This window comes from Eptatretus burgeri, chromosome 18, assembly GCF_056783735.1.
Source record: "Eptatretus burgeri isolate ZD-2024b chromosome 18, Ebu_testis_v1, whole genome shotgun sequence".
NCBI classification, from domain to species: Eukaryota; Metazoa; Chordata; class Myxini; order Myxiniformes; family Myxinidae; genus Eptatretus; species Eptatretus burgeri.
Window position 1 is genome coordinate 4156686 of NC_140978.1, and position 25283 is coordinate 4181968.

At 46.3% G+C, this 25283-nt stretch overlaps 1 protein-coding gene across 2 annotated transcripts in view; it reads left to right on the top strand.

The window, feature by feature from the left end:
• Positions 1–211: 211 nt before the first annotated feature.
• The window catches only part of MRPL48 (mitochondrial ribosomal protein L48), a 31390-nt gene continuing 6318 nt past the window's right edge, over positions 212–25283 (top strand). Inside the window, exons 1-4 of one of the 2 annotated variants that reach the window (XM_085863610.1) lie at positions 212–577; positions 824–937; positions 13452–13633; positions 18012–18111. In XM_085863610.1, the coding sequence (XP_085719736.1) occupies positions 557–577; positions 824–937; positions 13452–13633; positions 18012–18111 (417 nt within the window). In that variant the 5' untranslated portion in view covers positions 212–556. Of the gene's footprint in view, positions 578–600; positions 690–823; positions 938–13451; positions 13634–18011; positions 18112–25283 lie in introns of those variants that run through there. The other variant, XM_085863609.1, reaches the window with a different exon arrangement.

Genomic DNA, 25283 nt, shown 5'->3' on the forward strand with positions numbered 1-25283 from the left:
TTTCCTTCATAACACGTTCCGCACGCATCGTTTTTTTTTAAATTCCTACTTGTACGTATTTAAATGAACGTACATATGATTATGATGTGAAAATTATTAATTTTTTTTAATATGATGTCGATCGGCATTCTCCGCTCCCCCAACACGATCATTATCAATCAGGACTAAACACACGTATCGAGGGGTTACGGTACCCATGATGCAGTGCGCGGGCGCCATATTGGTTGGCATTCTAAACAAGCGAAAAAAAACAAGGGTAAACAAGACGAAATAATTAACGTAACCTTCCATTTGCAGTGAGTATAACGAGCTAAACGTGGTGGACTGTAGAGCTGCTGATGCTGCCGTTGCCAGAGAAGTGAATACAACCAACATGGCGCCCGCGCACTGCATCATGGGTACTGAAACCCCTCTATTCGCTCGGGGCCTCCTCTTCAATCGTTAATAATACACGAATACCAGTACTCGTTGATTCCATTCGCTCGTAGTTTACCGTTTTGTTTACCCGTCGAAGTTGTCCGCAACTCAGAGAGAGAGAGAGAGAGCGTGTTCTCAAATGGCCGCTCTTTTCGGCACGGTGAGCTGTGTGCGCTTTGTCCGTGTTTTCCTAGACATTCATGGGAAGGCCTGACGTAGGCCTCCCGCCCGTGGCGCTAATCCAGGACTGTTCGCTCTTTCGGCCCGTCTTGGTAACACGGCCAAACGAACGAATGATTATTTGAACAAATCGATGATGGAACCTTCTGTGTAAAACATATTGTTGTGGACTTTTGGGTGCAGTGAAACTACCCGTAGTTGATGATACGTGTCACGTGTGCTTCAGCTTCCTGCGCTGGTCCTCCGCCGAGCTCAGGCCTTCACGAGCCCGGGCCGTTTTCACCGTTCACGGCCGACCCACGGCGTTGGCCGATACGACCACCTGATCGCGAAAGACCCGGTGAGGATCAAATACCTCCTCGCCTCTCCAACATGTCCCGAGTTTGGTGCATTTGATGGGTCATTTATTAATCCCCGAGCGGTTTCATTCCTCTTTTTTTTCCCGCCTTTGGAATAAACTCCCTCACTATTCAATCCTATTCTTCCCTCCAGGCCTTCAAAACAGCCGTTCACCACCAACTCTTATCATCCCCCATCCAAATCCTTGATCTTTTCTGCCCCCCCCGATAACCCACCGCAAACCCACCTCCTTCAAATTCCCTGCTTTCCTTTCTGAAATTCCCCGTTAAATGTCCACCTTGTATTCCCCGTGTTCCACGCCCCATCCCTCTCCCTTCCACAGATCTCCTAATGTCTCTGTTCCCCACTGTTTTGTCCTTCCCACTCCCACCCCTCTTGTCTCATGCCCCCCATTGTCTCATGCCCCCCTTGTCTCATTCGCCCATTGTCTCATTCCCCCATTGTCTCATTCCCCCATTGTCTCATGCCCCCCATTGTCTCATGCCCCCCATTGTCTCATGCCCCCCATTGTCTCATGCCCCCATTGTCTCATGCCCCCATTGTCTCATGCCCCCTTGTCTCATGCCCCCCCTTGTCTCAACCCTCCCCCCTTGTCTCATGCCCCCCCCCCTTGCTGGGCGTTCTGTGTTAGCTCTCACACGAGCCTCGACAAGATGTACAAACATTTTTTTTAAAAGGGAGGGACTACTAAAGGTCGTCCGTCGCACCTGTGGGTTTTTTCAGCCAGTTTCCACACAACCCCTTTAACATGTTCAACTGAAACACGGTGCACGGCTTCATGGTGATAGGTTACGCAACAAGTCTGAGTTTAAGAGCGTTTGGTCAATTTTTTACAGAGTTATGCAATTTTTTTTTGATCTCGAAAATATCACATCGGTCGGTGGAGGACTTCTTGCTCTTGTTTTATTCTGGTGGTGGTCGTATGGCAGCTTAGCTGCCGGGGTAGCTTTCATTTCTTGAAGTGCGACTGTGTCGCTGATGCAGTGCCCCTCTACCAGTACACATCCTGGAACTGGTACTCATTTCTCCAACCTCGGAAGGATGACAGGCTGAGTCAACCCCCTGGTGTATTAATTCAGCGGACGATGGGGCTTGAACCCAGGACCCGAGGATCCCAAGCCGCCACCCTAACCACTGAGCCAACACCAGGCTGTTTTATTCTAATTCCAGCGCTTTTCTGCATATTTACAGTTCGTGAAGTGAGTGGTGAACAATTAATTGAAGAACACGTGTGTGAATGCTGATAGACTCTCGCTTGACGTGTCTCGATGTCACAAAAAACAAAAAGCAGGATTCTGAAAAACATTTGATCCAATGAAGAAAAATATTGTCAAAATGATGGGTGCACAAAACTCAACACAAAACAAAGGATTACAATAAATACAAAGTTATGGATTACATCCGCTTTATTATTGGCAATAAATAATACAGTTACAGTCCAAGAAATGAGACTTTCTCTTGGGAGGGTTAGAGCATTTGTTAAAATTTGTTAAAACATTGCATATTGCAATAAGAGCATTGGAACTTTAGCATCCCTCCCAACAAGAGGATATGCAATCTTGAACACACCCCCCCACCACCAATAAGGTGGGACAGTGATAGTAAGCCCACCCCCCCCTCCCCCCAACCCAACAACAAGAGGGTAAGGGAATTTTTAGCATCCAGAGACACACACACACACACACACACACACACACACACACACACACACACACACACACACACACACACACACACACACACACACACACACACACACACACACACACACACACACACACACACACACTTTGAGGCCTGATAGGTCTCCGTTCCATCTCCTAAAACCCACCCACATGTGGAGATAGCAGCCAACGACATCCGCATTATTATTATTTCATATGCAGCTGTCTGCTGTTTGCATCATTGCTGGGAGCTCTTCTGTGCCACTGATTCAGTGCCCCCTGTTTACACGAAGCTGGTACTCATTTCGCTGACCTTTGAAGGTTGACGGGCTGAATCAACCCACCTGATGTTATATAACAGCGCAACTGTGGGGCTCGTACTCGAGCCCCAATAACGTAAGCCACCTTAACCGTGAAGCTAACACCAGACTTTCGTCACACACACATTATCTCAACAGACTCGATCTTTAAAACAACAACTACAACTGCAATAACAATAAAAATTGAGCAAATTGCTCATCGCTTTATTTCAATTACATGCATGACGGAACACCCCTCTATATTTTCATCCGATTCAGCATTAAAAAGTCAGGCTAAAACCGAAATTACGTTCAAAAGTGATTCTTCACCATGGAGAGATAGGGCCAAAAACGATATAGTAGATGTGCAAAATGGAAAGGGGGAAACAGCAGCAGAGTAGATGTGAGAGTGAGATGAGATCAAGGTTCGGGAGGAAAGACTTGTAGACTTGTCCACACGGTGGACAAGCTGCACACAAGGTCAATTTCCTGTTCTCTCATTTATCTCGATGCAAGAAGAGCAAGGGGAAAATCACAATAACATAGAAAAGGGGAGTGCTTGGGAATGTGCTAATTTGGGGTAGAAATCATGAGTATTATGGGGGGGGAGGGAGGGTGACCTGAGATAGTGGTGAACAGTTGTCTTGAGGGAAGAATGAGCCCTGGAGGGAAGAATGGGAATGAACAGACGAGGGAATTTCATTCCACAGGTGGATGATTAAAAAAGAGGAGAAAATGAGTGGTGGTGAGCTGTTAACCTGGACTTTGGGAGTGTAACACATAGAATGGAGTTTAACAATAGAACATAGAATGGAGCAGGACATAACAGAACAAGAGGAACGGTTGAAAGAAAGCAGGGAAATGGACAACAGCAGGGTTGAGGGTCAAAACGGAAGGAGATTCTGAAAAAAATAATGGATGTGGGGGAAGAATAAGGGGTATGGGAGGATGCATGGGCTGGACAACATTGATGCAGAAGCAAACTCTCATGAAGGAAAAACTGGAAATTTGGAAAGAGGTGGGCTTGGGGATGGTTAATGTTGGTGGAAAGGATCATGGTTTTGGATTGGGGATGATCTGAGATGGTGGAGAACAGCTATCTTGAAAACCTGGAGGAAACAATGGGATTGAAGAGAATGTGAAAGTTAGTTCCATAGATGGGGGGGGGGGGGAAACGAGGAACAAATGAGTGGAGGTGAGCAGTGAGCCTGGGTTTCGATTTTGGGAGTTTCACCAGAAGGTATCGCGATGTGGCAAAAATGGCATTTTTGTTATCCAGAGTACCCTGGGACATTGCGTCACTTCCCCCAGGGTCAATTATCTGATCTGTGTTTGGCTGAAATCAAGTTCAGTGTTGTCTCGTATATTTGTCTCCACTTAGTCCTTTTATTTAGTCCTTTAGTCCTTGCTCTCTTCAAGAGCCTGATCCAGCTGTGGACGCACAAATGTCACCAATCCACAAACCTTACACACAATACTCCTTCCCCAGCTGCCATTCATTGTACCTACACTTGCCATGGCCAACTGACACACTAAACAACAATCAAAATAATAGAGATAAAACAATAATCACAAGTGAAGGAATTATTTTATTCACACAAAACAACAATAACATTTTAATCCCTGCCACTCAGTTCATGTGCTGGCACTAATGGTCACCCTTGCCCGGCACCCATACCAATTGCCCGACTCACCTGCATACCCCAAATCAAAGCATTACGAGTAGTAACAATGGAAAAAAGTATATTTAATATCCAATTCATCACTGGGGAGGTTGGTCAATGGCAGCAGCATCTGTTACAGCCATTCTTCCCTTTCCCAATATTCCCAATTATTCCCAAGGTCCTCTTCCCAAACTGAAGGCCCATAATCGCAATGGACTGTCTGTGGAAGGTTATGCCACCCTCTCTTTACCTGATACCAATCATGCTTTAAATTTAGCGGATTAATGTTCCATAGATGCTTTGGTTGGTCGTCTGTGGGTGGTATTCAGATGCTGGTCCTCGCAAGGGGGACCCACAACTATCAAACAGCCCAGCATGTTGGGTCGCCACTTGCTGCGCTGTCCCAGAACCGCCGGGAGAGGCTATTGATCATATGCCTGGCAGCCACCTCCTGAGCCCCTGACTGGTCCTGAGGGATCATGCCACCAAGGCTTACCCTGGTAACACCTCTCCCAAGTGGTACTCTCCATCCATTGGGACCACACTCTCTGCAGAGCATTGGTGCTGCCAAAAGCAGTCTCCTTGGCAATTGGGCATAATCCCAGACGGGTCGCCACTCAGACACAGGATACCAGCAAGCTGGCACTTATTTTGCCGACCTCGGAAGGATGACAGGCAGAGTCAACCTCACCTGGTATTCATTCAATAGCCGAGCGGGATTTGAACTCAGGATCCTCGGATCCCAAGCCCACCACCCTAACAATTAAGCCAAAAACAGGTTGTGGTCCTCTCGTTGTACCATTAAAGATGCCCAAAAGGGACCACCTCAGTCCCCCAAAGATCTTAACCCCCTCTAAGGCCTGGAAACTCCATCGGCCTGAGACTATTGCTCGGGTGGCACCCTGATGGACGAGGGATGCATCGCGCCACCACCAGGCTCCCTGTGTAGCCCCAGCCATACGATACCCGTGGTCGGGCCCCATGTCCAAATCCTGCTGGGCCAGTACAGCCCCCAGAGTCCAAGTCTAACATCCATAGAGCAAGACCGGAAGTACCAAGGACCTGAAGACTCGCACTTTCATCGTCCTGCACAGGTACCGGCAGCACCACACCCCATTAACCAGTGAATCCATGACTCCGCAGGCCCGACCCAGACATCTATTGACCTCTGGCTCACAGCCAGCAGAGACATGAATATTACTGCCAAGGTAAGTGAATCTCTCCTTATCCTCAACATCCTCACCACAAACAGGTGCAGAGAGGACAGCAGCATCCAATATGTCATTGAAAGCCTGGATCGTAGTTTTGACCCAGGAAACCCATAATACCAGTGACTCCGACTCCTCATTCAGCACCTCGAGGGTCCCCAAAAGGATATCCAGAGTCTTCACAAAGATGACTGCATCATCTGCAAAATCAAGTTCAGAGATCCTGACATTCCCAAACGGTGCACCACAGCTTGATCTCTCTGACCTCCTCCCCAGAATCCAGCCAATATAAGTGCTGAAAAGTATGCGTGCCAGTACACACCCCTGACGAACTCCAGGAATAACTCAAAATAAATCGAAGATGGCAGCACATCTCACAGCACTCTCAGTTCCAGAGTATAGCTCAGACATCAGATTGATCAATTTTGGTGGCACCCCACAAAGACCAAGAATCCTCTGGAGGGCATCCTGATTCACTGAATCGAACACTTTGCAGAGATCAACATCGGCTGCAAACAGTCCCTGCCGAAACTTTCATCTCCGTTCTGTGAGGACCCGAAGGGCAAGGATATGGTCAATTGTTGAACTCTTTGGTGTAAAGCCTGACTGCTCTGGGCGCGAGTGCTCAAGCAGATGGTGGCGAATCATATCAATAATTATCTGAGCAAAGACCTTGCCTGCACTGAGAGCAGTGTCACCCCTCGGTAGTTGTTGCAGTCCTGGCGATCACCCTTCCCTTTCCAGAGCGGGACAACAAGGCCCCTTTTCCAGTCAGTTGGGATGATGCCTGTGTTCCAGGTAGAGCACAGAATTGCATGCAGCAACATGAGTCCAGCATTTCCACCAACCTTGAGAAGTTCAGCATGGATGCCACAGATCCCAGGAGCTTTACCCCATTTCAACCGGTTGACTGCAGCCTGTGTTTCCACAAAGGAAGGTGGATCACAGTTGATTGGAGGGTTAGAAATAGGGATAGTAACACCCCTGACATCCAACTCCACAACTGGTGGATCAGCGTGGTACAGCCACTCAAAGTGACTGAACCTGGGGCCCTTCACTTCTGACTTCTCTGTTAAGAGTCAAGTACCCTCCGCTCTCACTGCAGTACACAAAGGGACAGGCTTGGAGGAACGCAATGCGTGAATTCCTCCGCAAGCAGGACGAGAATCATTTGACCACAGGTGATGCTCTACCCCCCTCACAGATTCCTCACACATAGGCCTCCTTGTCCACCCTCAGTGCACGTACAGTTTGACGCCAGAACTCCCTGAAAGGCTCAGCTCTGCCATTAAGCCTGCCCTGTGACTGTAGTCAATGGTATCCAGTGTCCCTTGACAGACAAAGTACTTCTCCACCCTCTGGCGAGTTCCAAGACATCCACCGGCAACATCAACGATGGTTCTCTTGAAGGCACCCGAGAACACTTCATAAATCCCCAAAAGCACCCAGACCCCCCAAATCCCCATTCAGCCTGTTCGCAAACTCCTCAGGTACCCTCAGCTACAGCTTGCCAACATCCAGCCTAGGCTAGGGTGGTATCATTTTCCTGGATTTAAGCTGCAACTTCAGAGTTTCTACCACAGGCTCATTGTCGGTATTGAGGAACTGAGCACTCTGATGGACCCTGCAGTTCTGGATCATCTTCCAGCGACCATCAACGAGCAAAAGGTTAATCTCCTTTGTCACATCACCGGCGTTGGAATACCTAGTCCAGTGATGAGCCTGTGGGTGCTGAAACCATGAACCAGCCACCCACCCTAAGTCCATGACTTCTTGCAAAATCAAGGAACTTAGTGCTGTTCTTGTTCATAGTTCCAGACCCATGGGGACCAAGACATGTCTCATAACCATCCCTATCAGTTCCAGCCGATGCAGTGAAATCCCCCAAGATGAGAGGATAATCTCGCCTGGGGCACTGATCAACCAGAGACTCGAGCGTGGCGTAGAATGCGACCTTCACAGTGAGATCACTCGCCTCAGTCGGAGCATAAACAGAGACCATGGAAACGACACCAAAGGAGTGACAAATCCCTCCAAGGCTGTCTCATAAACAATATTTAGCGGCCTTGGGTGTCCAATTTCTGCTGCGGGCAATGGCCCCATTTCTCGTGGGCCTTTTGTTGCCCCTTCCTGCAGCTGGTGCTGACATTGAGTATCCCGTCCTTGAGTGCCTTTTCCAATGTGGGACTTTTCTAAATGATGTATGAATGCTTTTGAGACCTTTCACACGTGCGCTGTGTGTGCATTGTCAGTGACTCACTTCTGCGGGGCAGGGCTCTTTTCACCCGCCGTTGCTGGGGCAAAACCTGTCAGTGAAATTCTCTTTTTAACATAATTTTCAGCATTTAAATGAAAGAGTGGCAATCTCATAATTGTTAAGCATAAATGTTGTGTTCCTGGATGCAAATCGGATTCATGAAAATATTGGCAATTCCACAAATGTCTGTAGATGAGAGGTTCAGTTACCATTTCCTGTTATTGGAAGTAAACAGCGGCACACACACACACACACACACACACACACACACACACACACACACACACACACACACACACACACACACACACACACACGCTTCTCCTTTTAGCAATGAATGCAAAATTTCTCTTGTTGCCCCAGAACCAAACAATGTTGTTGTTGTGGTTTTTTTTTGGGGGGGGGGATACTTACCCTGTGCATTCACAAGCTTCAAATATTTCCTTCCAATCGGTGTTCAGAAACACCCAAACCAGATGCAGTGTCTCCTTCCAACTCTTTTGTTGTGTCGAGGCATACTGCAGCTTTCTCTCGGGTACTTTTCCAAGTATTTTTGGCTTCTGTTGGAAGCTTTGTGAGCCATTTTCGGTAACAATCATTATAAAATACACATGTGAGAAGTTCATATGCCCCGAAGATCATTGATTCGAGGGGTTTGTGTGCATGATCGCCAAACATTGTGGGGCAGATGATGTCATTTTGAAAGTCCTGTACGGGCATGAGCGGCCAGCTGCTAGTGACTCAGCACCAGCATAACAATAACACGAGCCGTTAAAAAACAAATGGGGCTCAAGCCGACACTGTCCCACAATGATCTGTCCTTTTCTATTGGTGATGCACTTCTTTTTTTTTCACTCCTGCACCACGAGTGTAGATGCACAGCCCGTGTGTGAGGAATCGACGACTCCGAGTGCCAAGCCGTCCCCCATGGTGTCCGACTCCAACAACCCGGATCCCCTTGGGACCCTCACCAGCATCAGCTCGCACACCTTGGCAGACGCAGCTCTGTACACTGTTGCGATGAGAAGCAGTCTCATCCTCCGATTTGCACACCAAACCGGGTGCCAGATCGCACATCAAAAGGCCTGAGAATGCCAAATCGACTCTTGCAGTGTCTAACCACGCCTTCACGAATGGCATCTCGCACACCACAGGGATTTCGCCATACTTCGCAAGGACCGCTTGCCTTGTTTCCTCGAAACCTTCAAATTTCCTCGCCTCTTGGACGGTCTGTTCCTGTTGGGGATGTATGACGTCCACACCTGTGTGATGGTGATCTGGACCATTATTCTTTTTAATTTTAGTTGCCTCACTTCCAACACACTGAAGCAAATAATAATTTTCTTCCAATTTATCTTCCACATTTGTCATTTTACTTTCCATATTTTCCAATTTGCAAACCAATGCATTAATTTGTAACCTTGAGCATCCATTTTTGTTCTGCAACTTCTTAAATTGTGCCCCCAATTTCTTATTACTTCTACTCATTTATGTCCTCATGGCCTGGAACAAAGTTGTGCCAGCCTCCTGGCTGGAAATGTGGAAGTCTTGGGGTTCCTACCTTCCTACGAAACCACGTCCAAGGGTCGCCTTCTTCCCCCTGTCCGTCAAGTCCCACCGTTATGTTTTTGTTTTTTCTTTGTTTCCATCTTTTTTTTTTCTTTCCCGTGTGTGCCAGAATCTGGGAAAAGCTCTTTTGAATTTCTTTTTTTAATGCGGTTTATGCGCAAAATTTCGTTTAATTTCTTCCTTGAGTAGTCAGGGCCGAATACCTCTCTCCTGAACACAAATGTCAGACTGTGATTCAAACCCAGGTCCAATGTCCCACTCTCTTGATCACCAAATGTCTCGTGGATGATCCTGGCTAACTACAAACCACCAAGCCAAGATTTAATTTCGAGGATGGGCCAATTTGAGTCAAGGCCGGCACGAGCGGATTCCCGGCTCCTTATCACCACTTACTTATCTGCAAAGAGATGAGCTTTACCCGATTTGGGCCTCCTCCAGGATGCCAATTAATATGCCGAAACGGTTTACCGTATGTGGGACATGGAACGAGATGGCGAACATGTCCTTCAAAATAAAACGATTTGTTAAAAGAAATACTCCATGGGGAGTTGAAACAACAAAACTCGGACAGATGTGGCGCACAAATGACAACGTGTAAAGAGGGGAGAGGAATGACACAAAAAAGCTATACCCCTTGTGATGCCAACTTGTGATTTCACTCCCAACCGCAAATATTAACTTTTTTTGTTTTGTTTTCTCAAACAGATTATCTTATTTTCGTGAAATGTTTGAAACTTTTCAAATCCTGCATCAGTTGATGGGGTGTCCATTTGAGCAACCAGAATTGCCATTTCAGCTTGAGTGGCAAAGTTTATTAAATTGAACATTGTTGCTTCCTCTCCCTGAAGAAGCATTCATTGCAATGAAGAACAGGAACGCTCCGTGTCTGTTTCGGCCTGACACAGCATTGCACAGTCTTGTTGTTTTATTTCGTAAGAATGTAACATTACCATCACTGCATGACCAAGAACCCATGACCACTCCGACAGAACTGCAGAGTTCCTTGGCTGAGATTGGAGAACCTGCTGGAAGGACAACAATCTCTGCAGCCCTTTACAAATCCAGGCTTTATGGAAGAGTGCCGAGACGGAAGCCCCTCCTGAGAAAAAAGGCACATGACAGCACGCCTAGAGTTTGCAAAAACGCACGTGAAAGACTCTGAGAGCATGAGACAAAAGATTCTGTGGTCTGATGAGATGAAAATTGAACTCTTTGGCCTGAATGCAAAGGGCTACGTCTGGCAGAAACCAAGCGCAGCTCATCACCCATCTAACACCATCCCTACCATGAAGCATGGTGGTGACAGCATCGTGTTATGTGGATGCTTTTCAGTGGCAGAGATCGGGAGACTTGTAAGGATAGAGGGAACAATGAATGGAGCCAAATACAGGCAAATCATTGAGAACCTGCTTCAGACCTCAGACTGTGGTGAAGATTTACGTTCCAACAGGACAACGATCCCAAACATACAGACAAAGCGACACTGGAATGGCTTCAGAACAAGAACATGAAAATCCTTGAGTGGTCCAGCCAAAGCCCAGACTTGAATCCCATTGAGAATCTGCGGAAAGACGTGAAGATTGCTGTTCACCGACATGCCCCATCCAACTTGACAGAGCTTGAGCAAATCTGCAAGGAAGAATGGGAGAAAATCCTCAAATCCAGACATGCAAAGATGACACAGACATACACAAAGAAGACTCGAAGCTCTAATCGCTGCCAAAGGCGATTCTACGAAGTATTCACTCAGAGGGTTCAATACTTATTGACGCAAGACATTTCAACTTTTCCTTTTTTATTGATTTATAAAATTTTATACTAACATGTTTTCACTTTCTCATTTTGGGGTATTTTGTGCAAATCAGTGACAAAATATATAAATTTAATCCATTTTAAATTCAGGCTGTAACACAATAAAATGTGACAATAGTCAAAAGGGGTGTGATTACTTTCTGAAGGCGCTGCAATGTAAAACTACAGCTCTTTTTTGTTGTTTGTTTTAATCAAAGGATCTGTCATCATTTAATGAAAATGCCATTTTTTTTGTTTTCCCCGTCGAGATTGACGTGACGAACCTATATAAGCATCTGTAAACTATATACTGTATGTAGGATCGAAAAACATGGCCAAGCCTCAGTCGACCAACAATCACTTGATGGTGTGATTAAGTGCATTGAGTTGCATTATGGTTATTAGAAGTTATTACGATTACAGGTGGAGTTGACGTTATTGGAGAAGTCGAGGAAGTAGACTAGAGGTTGTTAATCCATACTATTGCAGCACGAGTATGTCTATTAACCACATGCTCTTGGAAAGTCACTGTAAGATCTCTTTCAGACCTTTGTACTTTCACATCATTCATTTGCAATCGATGGTCTTTCACTTATTTGTAAATTTTATTCCGTGATCTATCCCAGAACATCACGCAAACCTCAGCCAGACCAGGTTATTACCTCCACCACCGAAGGTGAAGGAGGTTATGTTTTCACCCCCTTTCTGTTTGTTTTTTTTTGTTGTTGTTTTTTGTCTGTTTGTGGTGCAGGATATCTCAAAAAGTTGTGGACAGGTTCGGTGTGTGACAAGGACGAACTGATTAGATTTTGGTGAAGATCCGGATCTCGATACGAGAATTACTTAATTTTTAAAGTGATTATTCACCGTTGTGAGATCGGGCCAAAAACGATATACAGCATGATATTTCAAAAATGTATTGAGCCTGATATGTTCGCGTGGATCAGGCATTACGTGGCGGGGGTATGCGCTCTACCGAGTGCCCTTCGAGTTTAAATATGTCAATGTTAGATTTGAAAAGTCACACATTGTACTAATTAACATAACAAAGTGAGTTTACATTTTTTTTTAATGGGGAATCTTCTTGATTTGCAGAGATCTAACGACACAACTATCAAAGTGGCTGTTAAAATGTGATTTTCCTGCAGTGCTTTGGCGCTTAATCTGAGATCTTGCCATATATTGATGCCAAGATGCACACCACACAAGCATTTATGAGTCTAATTGCAATATATGCAGAATATCCTTTTTTTCAGCAAAGAATGCGCAAACTCCACCCAAACAGAGGGTGGGTACACTACTTGTGTCATATATCAACCTCCATACATTCCTACATTGTTGGACCCGACTTTTCTTTATGAAATGCAATTATATTTACATGTTTAGTTCAGTTCAGTTCATTTACACTCTTGAATCAAACCCAAAATACAAGAAACATACATCATATTATGAGAACAGTGGAGGAACCTTAATAAAAGCATGGCTTATGAAATTTCATGTTTCAACTACTTGCTGTGTACGTACATGGTGTCTGTGTACTTGTTACCTCTGCCACCAAATGTTTTAACTCCTGTCTGTCTGCCGGTCTGTGAGCAGGATATCTCAAAAAGTGGTGGACGGATTTGCACGGAATTTGTTGGACATGTTCGGTGTGTGACAAGGACAAATTGATTAGATTTTGGTGAAGATCCAGATCTGGAAGCAAGAATTAAAAAAAAAAAATTTATGTGATTTTTTTTTGATAGATGTGGCCAAAATTTATACCATTGATAGATGTGGCCAAAAACCATATATAGCAGAAATTTTTAAATGAGAAATGTTTAGTATACTGAACAAAAGGACCCAATGAGGTTAACACGGGTCTCATTACACGCTTGTTGACGGTAACCTTCACATTCCTATTTTGCTTTCCTAATGTTCGATTCTCTAAAATCAAACAAATTTGTGAAGAATTGACATGAGTGGTGAATTTCAGGTTCAAGTTGAAAATATACCTACATTGAAATGCAAACATTGGTTATTGTGGTCACATGTCCTGTCAGCAAGAAAATGTCAGCAAGAGGAAGAGGCGGATCTTGGACACTGGTCTGCTACCTCCGGTGGGAGACAAAGAATATGGTACATTGAACATATTGACAAAAGGCCACGATGTCACCCTGGTGGAACATTTTTCCTCCTATGTGCACTACCTCTGCAAACGTCTGGGAATGATCATCTGCAGCACGTAAGTTTTACATCAACCTTCCGAGGTTATTTAGTTTTGCATGCAGGGCATGTTGATGTACAAATATCGAAAAACAGTCTGTTAACAAAGTACATTGCAATTAAATATCTTTGTTTTTGTTCGTTTGGTTCAAATGGAAGTTATATCATCAATATCCTTGTGCATTTCATCTGTTTGCTGAATTAACTGCCCTATGCTTGTTGTCAAATTGAAGAATGTTAACTTTCATGCACTATACAAAGAGCAAAATACGTTTCAGCATCACCCATTCCACGGGAGAGAATAGATGGGTACGTGCGTGCGTGCGTGCGTGCGTGTCTGAGTCCGCACGAGAACCATGCGACCCTGTCCTTGGGCATATTTTGACAAAATTTTTTGTATCTTGAATTTGGATTATTTCACAGTTACCATGCCCATCTCTGAGTGTGTGTCTGGCCGCACAATCTGTAGTTTGAGGTATGCTGCAAGGCTTACAGGCCCAGCTAGTGCACCCAATCACCCTTTTGAGGCGATTGGACAAAGTTGTCTAATTTAACCAGAACACTCGTATGTCTAATTGAACCATCAGTTGATTTTATATCTGAAGGTGCATTATGTCCAAGCTAGAACCAATGATTCCTTTGTTTTCTAATTTGTGAGGTTTCTTCACCCTGCTTGTCTATGCGCTTACGTTTTTCTTTTCTTTTTTAATCAACGTCCGTACTTTATTATTATTATTATTATTATTATTATTATTATTATTATTATTATTTTTGTCTCTACTTTAAGGCCCAGTCACACCTTGACGTTTTAGCCAGCTTATGCCGATTTTTGCAAAAAATTGTGTAAAACGCTGTTACACGTCGAATACGTTATGGGTACATTTTGTATATGTTAAGACCACGCTGAAAAACACTGCCATACGTCGTAGTACGCTGGCTTTAAACGTTGAGCTTTTGGGTTTTCCTCAAATTTTTTTCATGCTTGAAATTTTACGACGTATGCCGGCGTATGACTCGCACATTCCGCTACGCTGGCCATAAGTTGTAGGCACGTTATGCGATCGTTGACACACGTTGAAACACGTTACTTGTAAGTTACTCATAAGTCGAAACACGTGGAGGTAATGTTTAGCGTACCCGAAACTTATTTCTAACCTATGAGTAACGTTTTGTAAGCACGCTACACGAACGTTGTTCATACTTTGCAACACGTTACTTGAAAGTACTACTACTACTACTACTACTACTACCAACATCGACATCACTAAGTTCTTTTGAACTACTACTACCACCACTACTAATAACATCGACATCATTAAATTCTCTCGAACTACTACTACTACTACTACTACTACTACGACTACTACTACCAACATCGACATGACTAAATTCTCTCGAACTGCTACTACTACTACTACCATCGACATCAGTAAATTCTCTCGAACTACTACTACTACTACTACTAATAACATCGACATCACTAAAATCTCTCGAACTACAACTACTATTACTACTACTACTACTGCAACTACTACTACTGTCACTGCCAGAGACATTGACATCTTCTCAACATGGAGTCAGGAACACTGAAGGGTTCCTTTTGTGAAGCCCATTTGTATATACCAATTCCCCTAAACGCTGCCAATACACCATTATACGGTAGATGTAAGTTAGAAACACGTTCAGTAAGTTCTGTGGTCGTCCGGAAGACGTCAATCAAATTCGTCTGCATACGACAATGTGCGTTTGAGATACGTTACACATAGGTTCAAAGCACGCTACTCATAGGTTCAAATCACGCTACTAATATGTTCAAAGCACGTTACTCGTAGGTTAAAAATTAAGTTTCGGGTATGCTAAACATTACCTCGACGTGTTTCTACTTATGAGTAACTTACAAGTAACGTGTGGCCGACGTGTGCAAACGATTGCGGAGCGTGCCGAGAACTTACGCCAGCGTATGCAGAACTTGTGAGCCATACGTCGAGTACGTCGTAAAATTTTCAGCATGCTTGAAATTTCACGACGTACTAGTCGCACCACGTAATATGCCAGTGTACTTCATTGTTTTTCATCGTGCTGCTAACGTATACACAACTTACCCATACCGTATTCGACGTGTCCCAGCGTTTTAGACACATTTTCATAGGTCGGCATATGCTAGCTAAATCGTCAAGGTGTGACTGCGATGTTGACACTTCCGATTTTCAGGCGGTTATGATTTAAATCGGCGAGCGGCAGGTTTTTAACAGAGAACGCCACGAGTTCGTCGGCGATACGTGCAGCGCACTATGACTAAGTTAAACTATGGTTGGGCATAGTTTGTGAACGCCGACAACAGGCTAAGCATTCGTTGGTATGTTATCTTGAACACAACAAAACGTTCTGTGCCCGTTACTAATACGTTATGCATTCGACCAACACGTTATGAATACGACCAGAACTATGAAAAAAAAAAACCTCAAAACTTCAGCGTACGCCAACGTTTTACGTGCGTTTTTATACGTTGCCATTCCTGGCTAAAACGTCAAGGTGTGACTGGGCCTTTAGAGGTTTGTCTGTGTGTCACAGGTATCCTGTTATTTCATACATAGATGAGCTTGTACAAATGATTAGCCAGGTTAATTATACTATGTATAAGCCCTGACATATTTTTCACGATATGTATTGGAGTGGTAACCCCCCACCCCCCTTGTATATTTGTATTGTACATGCCGCTACCTCTGTGTTTGCACTTTAGTATTTAGTGAATGGGCATTCATGGACCAAATGTAACGACGATAGCATAGCCTGGCACGTGCCCCATGGATGGATCTGGTTTCTGCTTTTCCCCACCTCCTGTTTATTGTCTTTTATTAGTACTCGTGTGGGCTCGTACGTGCGTGCCCATACGTGTGTGCCCGTACGTGCTTGGCTGTACGTGCAAAAAATAAAAAATAAAATACAAAGAAGAAGAATTGTGTCATCATAGCACCGTGTCCTGTCATTGGTTTGCTAAATAAATGGCCATAACTTGGGAACCACTTGTCCGATTAATATCAAACCTTGAAAAGGCACATCCACAGGTCCCCAGCAATACACCTGGCAAGTTTCAATTAGATCGGACCAGTGGTTGTCAAGAAACAGCGGTCACAGACAGACAGACAGACAGACACGCAGAGATTGCTGGAATTGTAGATAGATTCTCCACGGTACTATGACACTCTGTTGGCGAACTCACCGCCCCAGGAGACGTGGAGAACTCCAACCGCGGCAGAACGTTTGCTTGGGTGAGATATACTACATTCCATGGTTTTGAAGAGGTAGGTGGGGTGAGACGGACGAGAAGCGTCGGGGCCTTTGTTGGCGAGGGTATCTCCCCCATGAGACTGTCAGAAACATTGGATCCTCATGGAGTGCATGGTTAGCCGCATTGTGGGTGTCAAGAACATTCCTCAAGATGTCTCCTGTTTTACCTCCATGCAACCCTGGGTGGGCAAAATGTGGCAGATGCTTCCTGCTGGGATGGGTTTTATTTTATTTTATTTATTTATTTATCCTCTCCTGCAATGATGTTTTCTTCCCTGCCAATCCTCAAACATCTGCTTGTACAGATTTGTGGTCATAACTGGAAATAGGTTTTCTATAATTCATGAAGTACACGTTGCGTGTGTGTTATCTTGGAGGCCTGTTGGATTTGTACCTCGTGTGAATTGTGTTGCTTGTATTTATTTGTGCAAAACGGTGTCCCCTGACCTGTCGTAAATTGATCAATGCCACCATTAAATGGCTTAAAGTTGCGTGAGGTTGCCATCGTGTTTCATCAGCGGTGGTGTCACCTTAGAAAACCCGTTAGATTTTAGGCAGAAAAACCATCTTCCCGTCAACAGCTTTTAATTGGGCCGATCAGATAACCCGGTTCATCATGACGCAGTTGCGTCAAGCACGACAATGACCCACCACGACCCGTTCACGTTGCACTGTTGTAAATTTTTAGTTGATTCATTATTTATCTTGTCTGCCATCAGAAAGTAGTATTCCATTTTATTTTCCGTATAAGCACAAGTTTATAACCATGATCTATAAGCTTAAGTCAAGTTTCCCAAAATGTGCAAAGCAAATCCCATCTCGCAACACTTCACTGGGGAAGGGATATTCGTCTCTACCAAAGTTGTAAAAAAAAAAAAAAAGTTGTAAAATTAGCGGCTTTGCATTCGCAGTTTCATGATGCTTTTTTTTCGATTGAAGTTGTGAAATAAAAACATTTGAGTTAATAATAAATTGGGTTTTTTGAGGTTTTTTTTTAATTACTTTTTTTTTTTTTAAATCTTAACAAATGCTATTTTCCTGTTGTAGAGGATCACTTCAATTTAGTGAGAGTGGTGTTTGTTGAGCTTATCGACTTCCCTGAACCACAGTTATGCACTACCGACACAGCATGTGGAGGTTTACTTGGACCAGCTCAGCAGGAAGCAGGTGTACGATGCCACCATCAACACACATGGACGTCTTGTTCAGGTGAGCCGAGAGCTTTTAAAATCGAATTATCCTAACCCAGTTTGCACCGAGGGGGGCTTCCTGCCAGACACCAAGTTACGCTGTTTTATCCTTCCCTGGCTAACCCAAGCCTCGTCTTGTTAGGACCCGGGTATCAGGAATTCCGGCTCTCCCAGGAACGGGCACTGAGCCAGGTGGAGGTTCCAGGGTATTCCTCTCAAATGTCACCAAAGTGCTTCCTGATTATTTACTGACAGCATGAAATGTTGGACTTGGAAACGACAACAGCTTGGAAGGGCAAGTCGGTTGAGTAATTTCTGACATTTTCCGTATAATTTTATTTTGTATGCAAAACCAATAAATTAATTAGTTTGGGCTGACTAGAATATGCAGGCGGAGCTGGAGTCTTTTTTTTTGTATACGGAGTTGAGGCTCATGGTGGAGCTGAGAACACAGAACAAATCAGGACATAACAGCAGAAAGAGAGGGGGGACACAACAGCAGCAGGTGTGAGGGACGTTTTTTTTTTTTTTTTTGTATACCTTGGTCGAGGCTCGTATGACAGCTAACACACAACTCACAGCAAGGTCAGCTCAGGTATGGGAGCATGTGCCAGAACAGCACGTCGCTGCGTCCACTTTCCGCCGGTACTCCAGGGGCCTCCGTCTGGCCATCCCCCAGGCAGATGCCAGGCCCATCCCCATCTCCTTGAGATGATGGTCAACCTGTTGCAACCATGAGGCACGTGGTCGACCCACTGGCCTCCTCCACTCATGAGACTCTCTCGCTGAGAGAATCTGGTGAGCAGGATCAGAGTCAGGAAAACGAGCCACATGTCCATACAGCCGCAACTGACGCTCACGGACTATGCAGGTAACAAATCTCATCCGAGTCTCTCTCAGCAACCGCTCGTTGGACACAAAATCCGACCAGCGATAGCCAAGGATTCTCCGAAGAGACCTGGTACCAAAGGAATTAAGTCTCCGTCTCAGATCCTTGGTCAGAGTCCAAGTCTCGCACCCATACAGCAAGACTGGAAGTACCAAGGACCTGAAGACTCGGACTTTCGTCCTCCCGCACTGGTACCGGCAGCGCCACACCCCATGATCCAGTGAATCCATGACTCCCCAGGCCCGACCCAGACGTCTATTGACCTGTGACTCGCAGCCAGCAGAGACATGAATATCACTGCCAAGGTAAGTGAATCTCTCCACGACCTCAACATCCTCACCACAAACAGACACAGACAGGACAGCAGCATCCAAGATCTCACCGAAAGCCTGGATCTTAATTTTGACCCAAAAAACCCGTAATCCCAACGGCTCCGACTCCTCATTCAGCACCTCGAGGGCCCCCAAGAGGATGACTAAAGTGTCCGCAAAGATGACTGCATCATCTGCAAAGTCAAGGTCCGAGATCTTGACATTCCCAAATGACGCACCGCAACTTGATCTCTCCGACATCCTCCCTAAAATCCAGTCCATACAAGTGCTGAAAAGTGTGGGGGCAAGTACACATCCCTGACAAACTCCAGTAACAACTGGAAATAAGTCAGAGATGGTACCACCACACTTCACAGCACTCTCAGTACCAGAGTAGAGTTCAGACATCAGATCGATCAGTTTTGGTGGCACCCCACGAAGACCAAGAATCCTCCAGAGGACATCCTGATTCACTGAATCGAACGCTTTACAGAGATCAACATAGGCTGCAAGCAGCCCCTGCCGAAACTCTCGTCTGCGTTCGGTGAGGACACGAAGTGCAAGGATACGGTCAATCGTTGACCTCTTTGGTGTAAAGCCTGACTGCTCTGGACGCTGGTGCTCAAGCAGATGGTGGCGAACCCTATCAATAATTATCCGAGCAAAGACCTTGCCCGGCACTGAGAGCAGCGTCACCCCTCGGTAGTTGTTGCAGTCTTGGCGATCACCCTTCCCTTTCCAGAGAGGGACAACAAGGCCCCTCTTCCAGTCAGTTGGGATGATGCCTGTGTTCCAGGCAGAGCACAAAACTGCATGCAACGACACGAGTGCAGCATTTCCACCAGCCTTGAGAAGTTCGGCATGGATGCCACAGATCCCTGGAGCTTTGCCCCGTTTCAACTGGTTCACCGCAGCCCGTGTTTCCACAAGCGTAGGTGGACCACAGTTGATTCGAGGGTCAGCAACAGGGATTGTAACACCCTTGACGTCCAACTCGACAGTTGGGGGATCAGCCTGGTACAACCGCTCAAAGTAACCGGCCCAGCGGGCCTTCACTTCAGACTCCTCTGTCAAGAGCCTACCACTCTCTGCTCGAACTGCAGTGCTCCGAGGGATGGGCTTGGATGAACGTAATGCGCAAATTCCCCTGTAAGTGGGACGAGAATCACCTGTCCACAGGTGATGCTCTACCCCCTCACAGAAACCTCACGCATAGGCCTCCTTGTCCACCCTCAGTGCACGTACAGTTTTACGCCTCAGCTCCCTGAACAGCTCAGCTCTGCCATTCAGCCTGGCCCTGCGACTCTGGTCAATGGTATCCAGTGTCCCTTGAGAGACAAAATTCTTCTTTGCCCTGCGGTGAGCTCCAAGGCATCCACCAGCAACATCGAGGACGGTGGTCTTGAAGGCGCTCCACAACTCTTCAGGACCCCCCAAAGCACCCAGACCCCCCAAGTGTCCACTCAGCCTGTTCGCAAACTCCTCAGCTACTCTCTCATCCCTGAGCTTGGCAACATCCAGCCTCGGCTGGGATGGTACCATTCTCCAGGATTTAAGGTGCAGCTTTAGAGTTGCTACAACAAGCCTGTGGTCAGTATTGAGGAACTGAGCACTCCGGTAGACCCTGCAGTTCTGGATCATCCTCCAACGACTGTCAATGAGGACATGGTCAATCTCCTTTGCCACACCGCCAGCGTTGGAATACCAAGTCCAGCGATGAGCTTGTGGGTGCTGAAACCATGAACCAGCCACCCTAAGTCCATGACTTCTTGCAAAGTCAAGGAACTTAGTGCTATTCTGGTTCAATAGTTCCTGACCCATGGGGACCAACACACACCTCATAACCATCCCTATCAGTTCCAGTCGATGCACTGAAATCCCCCAAGACTAGAAGTGTATCTCGTCTTGGGCACTGATCAACCACAGACTCGAGTGTGGCGTAGAATGCTTCCTTCACGGTGAGATCACTCGCCTCAGTCGGAGCATAAACAGAGACCAGGGAAATGACACCTAAGGAGTGACGAATCCTTAATCTCATAATACGCTCGTTGACCGGTGTTACCTCAATTATCATCGGGGTCAGCTTATTTGACACAGCTACAGCAACTCCTTGGGTATGGTAACCATCAGAGCGACCAGACCAATAGTAGGTGTAACCACCCACCATTATCTCGCCGCAATCCGGTCTCCGAACCTCAGAGAGAGCTGCAATCCTGATGTCCAAACGCTTGAGCTCAGATGATAACAGAGACAGGTGATCATCCTCTCTTAGGGATAGGACATTCCAGGCACCCACCCGAAGGGACCGCCTCAGGTTAACCCAAGGAGACCGCCGTCTGGTTCCCGACACCTCAGCACCACTCCGACACACTCTCCCGCAATCTGACCCAGGGATGTTACCCCGTGGTTTCCCTCCTATCAAAGATTGGGGGTCCCGAAGGCTTTGCCCCAATCCCGTCATCCGGTGAGCTGCCCTGCGAAGGGAAGCTGCACAGGAGGTACTCCCACGGAGTGGGTTTTCAGATTTTTTTGCGTTTTTTGCGTTTTGCGGAATGAAGGGTTTTACGGTGGCCGGAGTGCAAATCCTGCCACCAACCTCCTAATAAGAAGTGACCCAACTGCAGGAGGACGTCCGCAGACACAGGTGGGCACTAGATATGGATGGCCGTTGGCTCACAAGGAGCTCTCCGCCCTTTGACAGGTTTTGTTTTTAATCCTGCTGGGTGTCTATATCCAAACACCCTCCTTACCAGAAAACCTGGTGGGGGAGACGGTTTAGTCGCCGACAACCCGACCATGGAACAGGTTAGTACAGGTTTACATGGTACCTGTAGCAGGTCACAGATCGAACCTGACCTGACACTGAATCCTCCTCAGCAAGGAGGCATGAGACAAGAGGGGCGGGAGTGGAAGGGACAAAACAGTGGGGAACAGACACATTAGGTGAACTGTGGAAGGGAGAGGGATGGGGATGGGACGGGGAACATGGCGAAGAGAAGATGGACATTTCAGGGACTTTCAGGAAGGAAAGCAGGAGAAATGAAGGAAGTGGGCTTGGGTGGATTATCGGGGGTAGAAAAGATCGAGGATTTGGATGGGGGAAGATAAGAGGTGGTGGTGAACAGCTGTTTTGAAAGCCTGGAGGGAAGAATGGGAAAGAATAGAGTGAGGAAGTTTATTCCAAAGGCGGGAAAAAAGAGGAATGAAAGAGTGAAGATGAGCAGTGATTCGTGATTTTGGTAGTTTTACCAGAAGGGGGTTGTTGGCGGACCTTGAGCGCCCTGTGGAAATGTGGTGGGGACAAATCGCAGAGAGAGCAGGGGGGGCAAGGCTGGAGAGGAGTCGGTAGAAGACAGAAAGACCACCGACCAACCTGCGGTGATTGAGTGAGAGGCCCAAAGACTCAGAGATGCCGATGATCTTAAATGCCCTGGTTTCGACAGCGTGAAGCCGAGAAAGGTGGGAGGCAGGAGCACCATCGCAGAGGGGAGAGCAGTACTCCATCAGGCTACGGACAAAAGCTTTGTAAGTGGTCAGGAGCTCAAGAGGGCCGAGGAAGGACTTAGCACGACGGAGGATTCCCAGTCGGCGACTGGCTTTTGAGGCGAGGTTGGAAATGTGACTTTCCCAGGAAAGGTCATGGCAGATAGTGAGACCTAGAAGCTTGAAAGAAAAGACTTCTTCCAGAGGATTGTTGAGAAAGTGGATGGGGGGGTTGTAAACGGTCCTTTCAAAGAGACATAGTGAGAGTGTGAGATTTGTCTGGATTGAAAGACATGTTCCACGTGTTGGACCAGTTTGTGATTTTATCCAGATCTGCAGTGAGTGAAGAAGCTGCTGCTTGCCGGTCTGAGCGATGACAGATGGTACGGCAGAGGGTGGAGTCGTCGGCAAAGAGAAATAGAGGATTTTCCAGAGAGTCCGAGAGATCATTGATGAAAACCAGAAAAAGAACAGGGCCCAGAACGCTACCTTGAGGAACTCCAGCCTGCACAGGAAGAGGGGATGAAAGAACTCCATTGAGGGCCACACGTTGACTGCGACAGGAGAGGAAGTCTGCGAGCCATGAGTGGAGATGGCCTTGAATACCATGGGAAGAGAGTTTGGTGAGTAGGGCAGGGTGCCAGACTGTGTCAAAAGCACGTGATATATCCAGGGATACGGCTCGGATTTCCTGTCTGGCATTGAGGACCTCCATCCATTGATGGGAGAGCAGAAGCAGCATATCCAGGGTAGAGTGACCTGGTCTGAAACCAAATTGATTATTGGAAATCAAGCCATTGGAGAAGAGGAAGGATTTCATATCTGAGGCGATGATGGATTCCATCACCTTGCTGATGATTGGGAGAAGGCTGATTGGTCTGTAGTTATAGGGATCTGTTTTTGCACCTTTTTTATGCAGGGCAGTGATGTTAGCAGATTTCCAAGCAGATGGCAGATGACCTTGGGCAAATGAGAGGGTGAATAGAACAGAGAGAGGGTGAGCAAGAGCAGAAGAGCAGGCTTTGAGGACACGTGGGCTGATGCCGTCTGGACCGGTTGCAGAATCTGACTCGAGGTTTGAAAGCAAGCTCTCCACCTTGTCAGAAGAAAAGGATACAGAGTCCAGGGACAGTTGGGTGCGACTGGGTAAAGTGGGTAGAGATAGAGATGGGTTTAGGACACAAGATTTATCTGCAAACACCGAGTTTAGACATTCAGCTTTATCACGTGTGGAATCAGCAGTGCGGCCATTTGAGGTAAGGGAGGGGATGGAGGGGGAACATACACCAGAAACAGATTTGATTAGATGCCACCAGGATTTTGAGGAGGGAGAGAGGTTTGAGAGTTCAGACTTGAGATGAGAAAGATGTTGTTTTCTGGCTCTCCTGAGGGTAGATACACACTTGTTCCGAGCTTTGTGGAAAGAACTGAGATTGCCCTCAGTTGGGTTTGCTTTCCATGAGGCAAAGGCAAGTTGTTTCAGGACAACTGCCTCGCCACAAGCTTCAGTAAACCAAGGGCGGGAGGAAGGGTAAGACAACTAAACACGAGAGGGGATAAATCTGTGCATGAGGGAGAGCAAGTTTCTTTGAAAGAATTCCCAGGATGAGTTGATGTTTGAGAAAGTAGTGATAGGAGACCAGTCTGTAAGTTTGATGGCTGCTCGGAGACCCTGCCAGTCGGCTTGAGTGAAATGCCAGACTCGACGGCGGTGAGGTGGTTCTCTGATAACAGCCAGAGAGATGTCCACTTTGACAAGGACGTGGTCAGAAGAACCAATTGGAGCGTGTAACCAATTGGAGTGTGTAAGAACAGAAAGAAAGCGGTATAGGAGTTGAGTTTTCTCTAAACATCCTTGATGAAGTCACAGCATTCGGATTGCCAGTCACGGGATTGTTGTTGTTACATGGTCCTCTCGTCCTATCAAATCCCAGACTGTCACACCGGACATACTCTCCCTGAACTTGGAGATGACCACCCTGACATTACAGCATGGCATTTTGGGTTGCTTCAGTCTACATTCTTGAGCGTAGGCCACTGATTCTTCATTCTCCTGCCTGGTGAAGCCTTCACCACTTTCAATCTCATCATTTTTCCCTTTCTTTGGCTGTGTAATGGGAAGTTCATTATCCCCAAGGTGTCAACTTAAGCTGGATTTCCTGGATTTGCGAGTCCCACAATCCTTGCTTTTCCTGCGGCTGTCAGCCGTTTACACCGCAGCCGAGGACCCGTCTATCAGGATACAACTACATAGTCGATGTCGACAGACAACCGTCATGGGATAGTCACCAGGTTGTTCGCTCGGTCGCTGTCAGCTGTAACCCGGAAAAAAAAAAAAGAAGAGCAAATCGATGGTAAAACTGCATTCACGAAAAATGAACAATGTTTGGTGAAACTGCAGAACTTCTGAGGAGTCGTTAATGTGAATAGCTAGGCAGTACCAGTCGGTGCAAGGAACGAAGGTTTGGAAATGAAATCTGTGCTAAAGGTGAAGCAGCTCCCAAAATG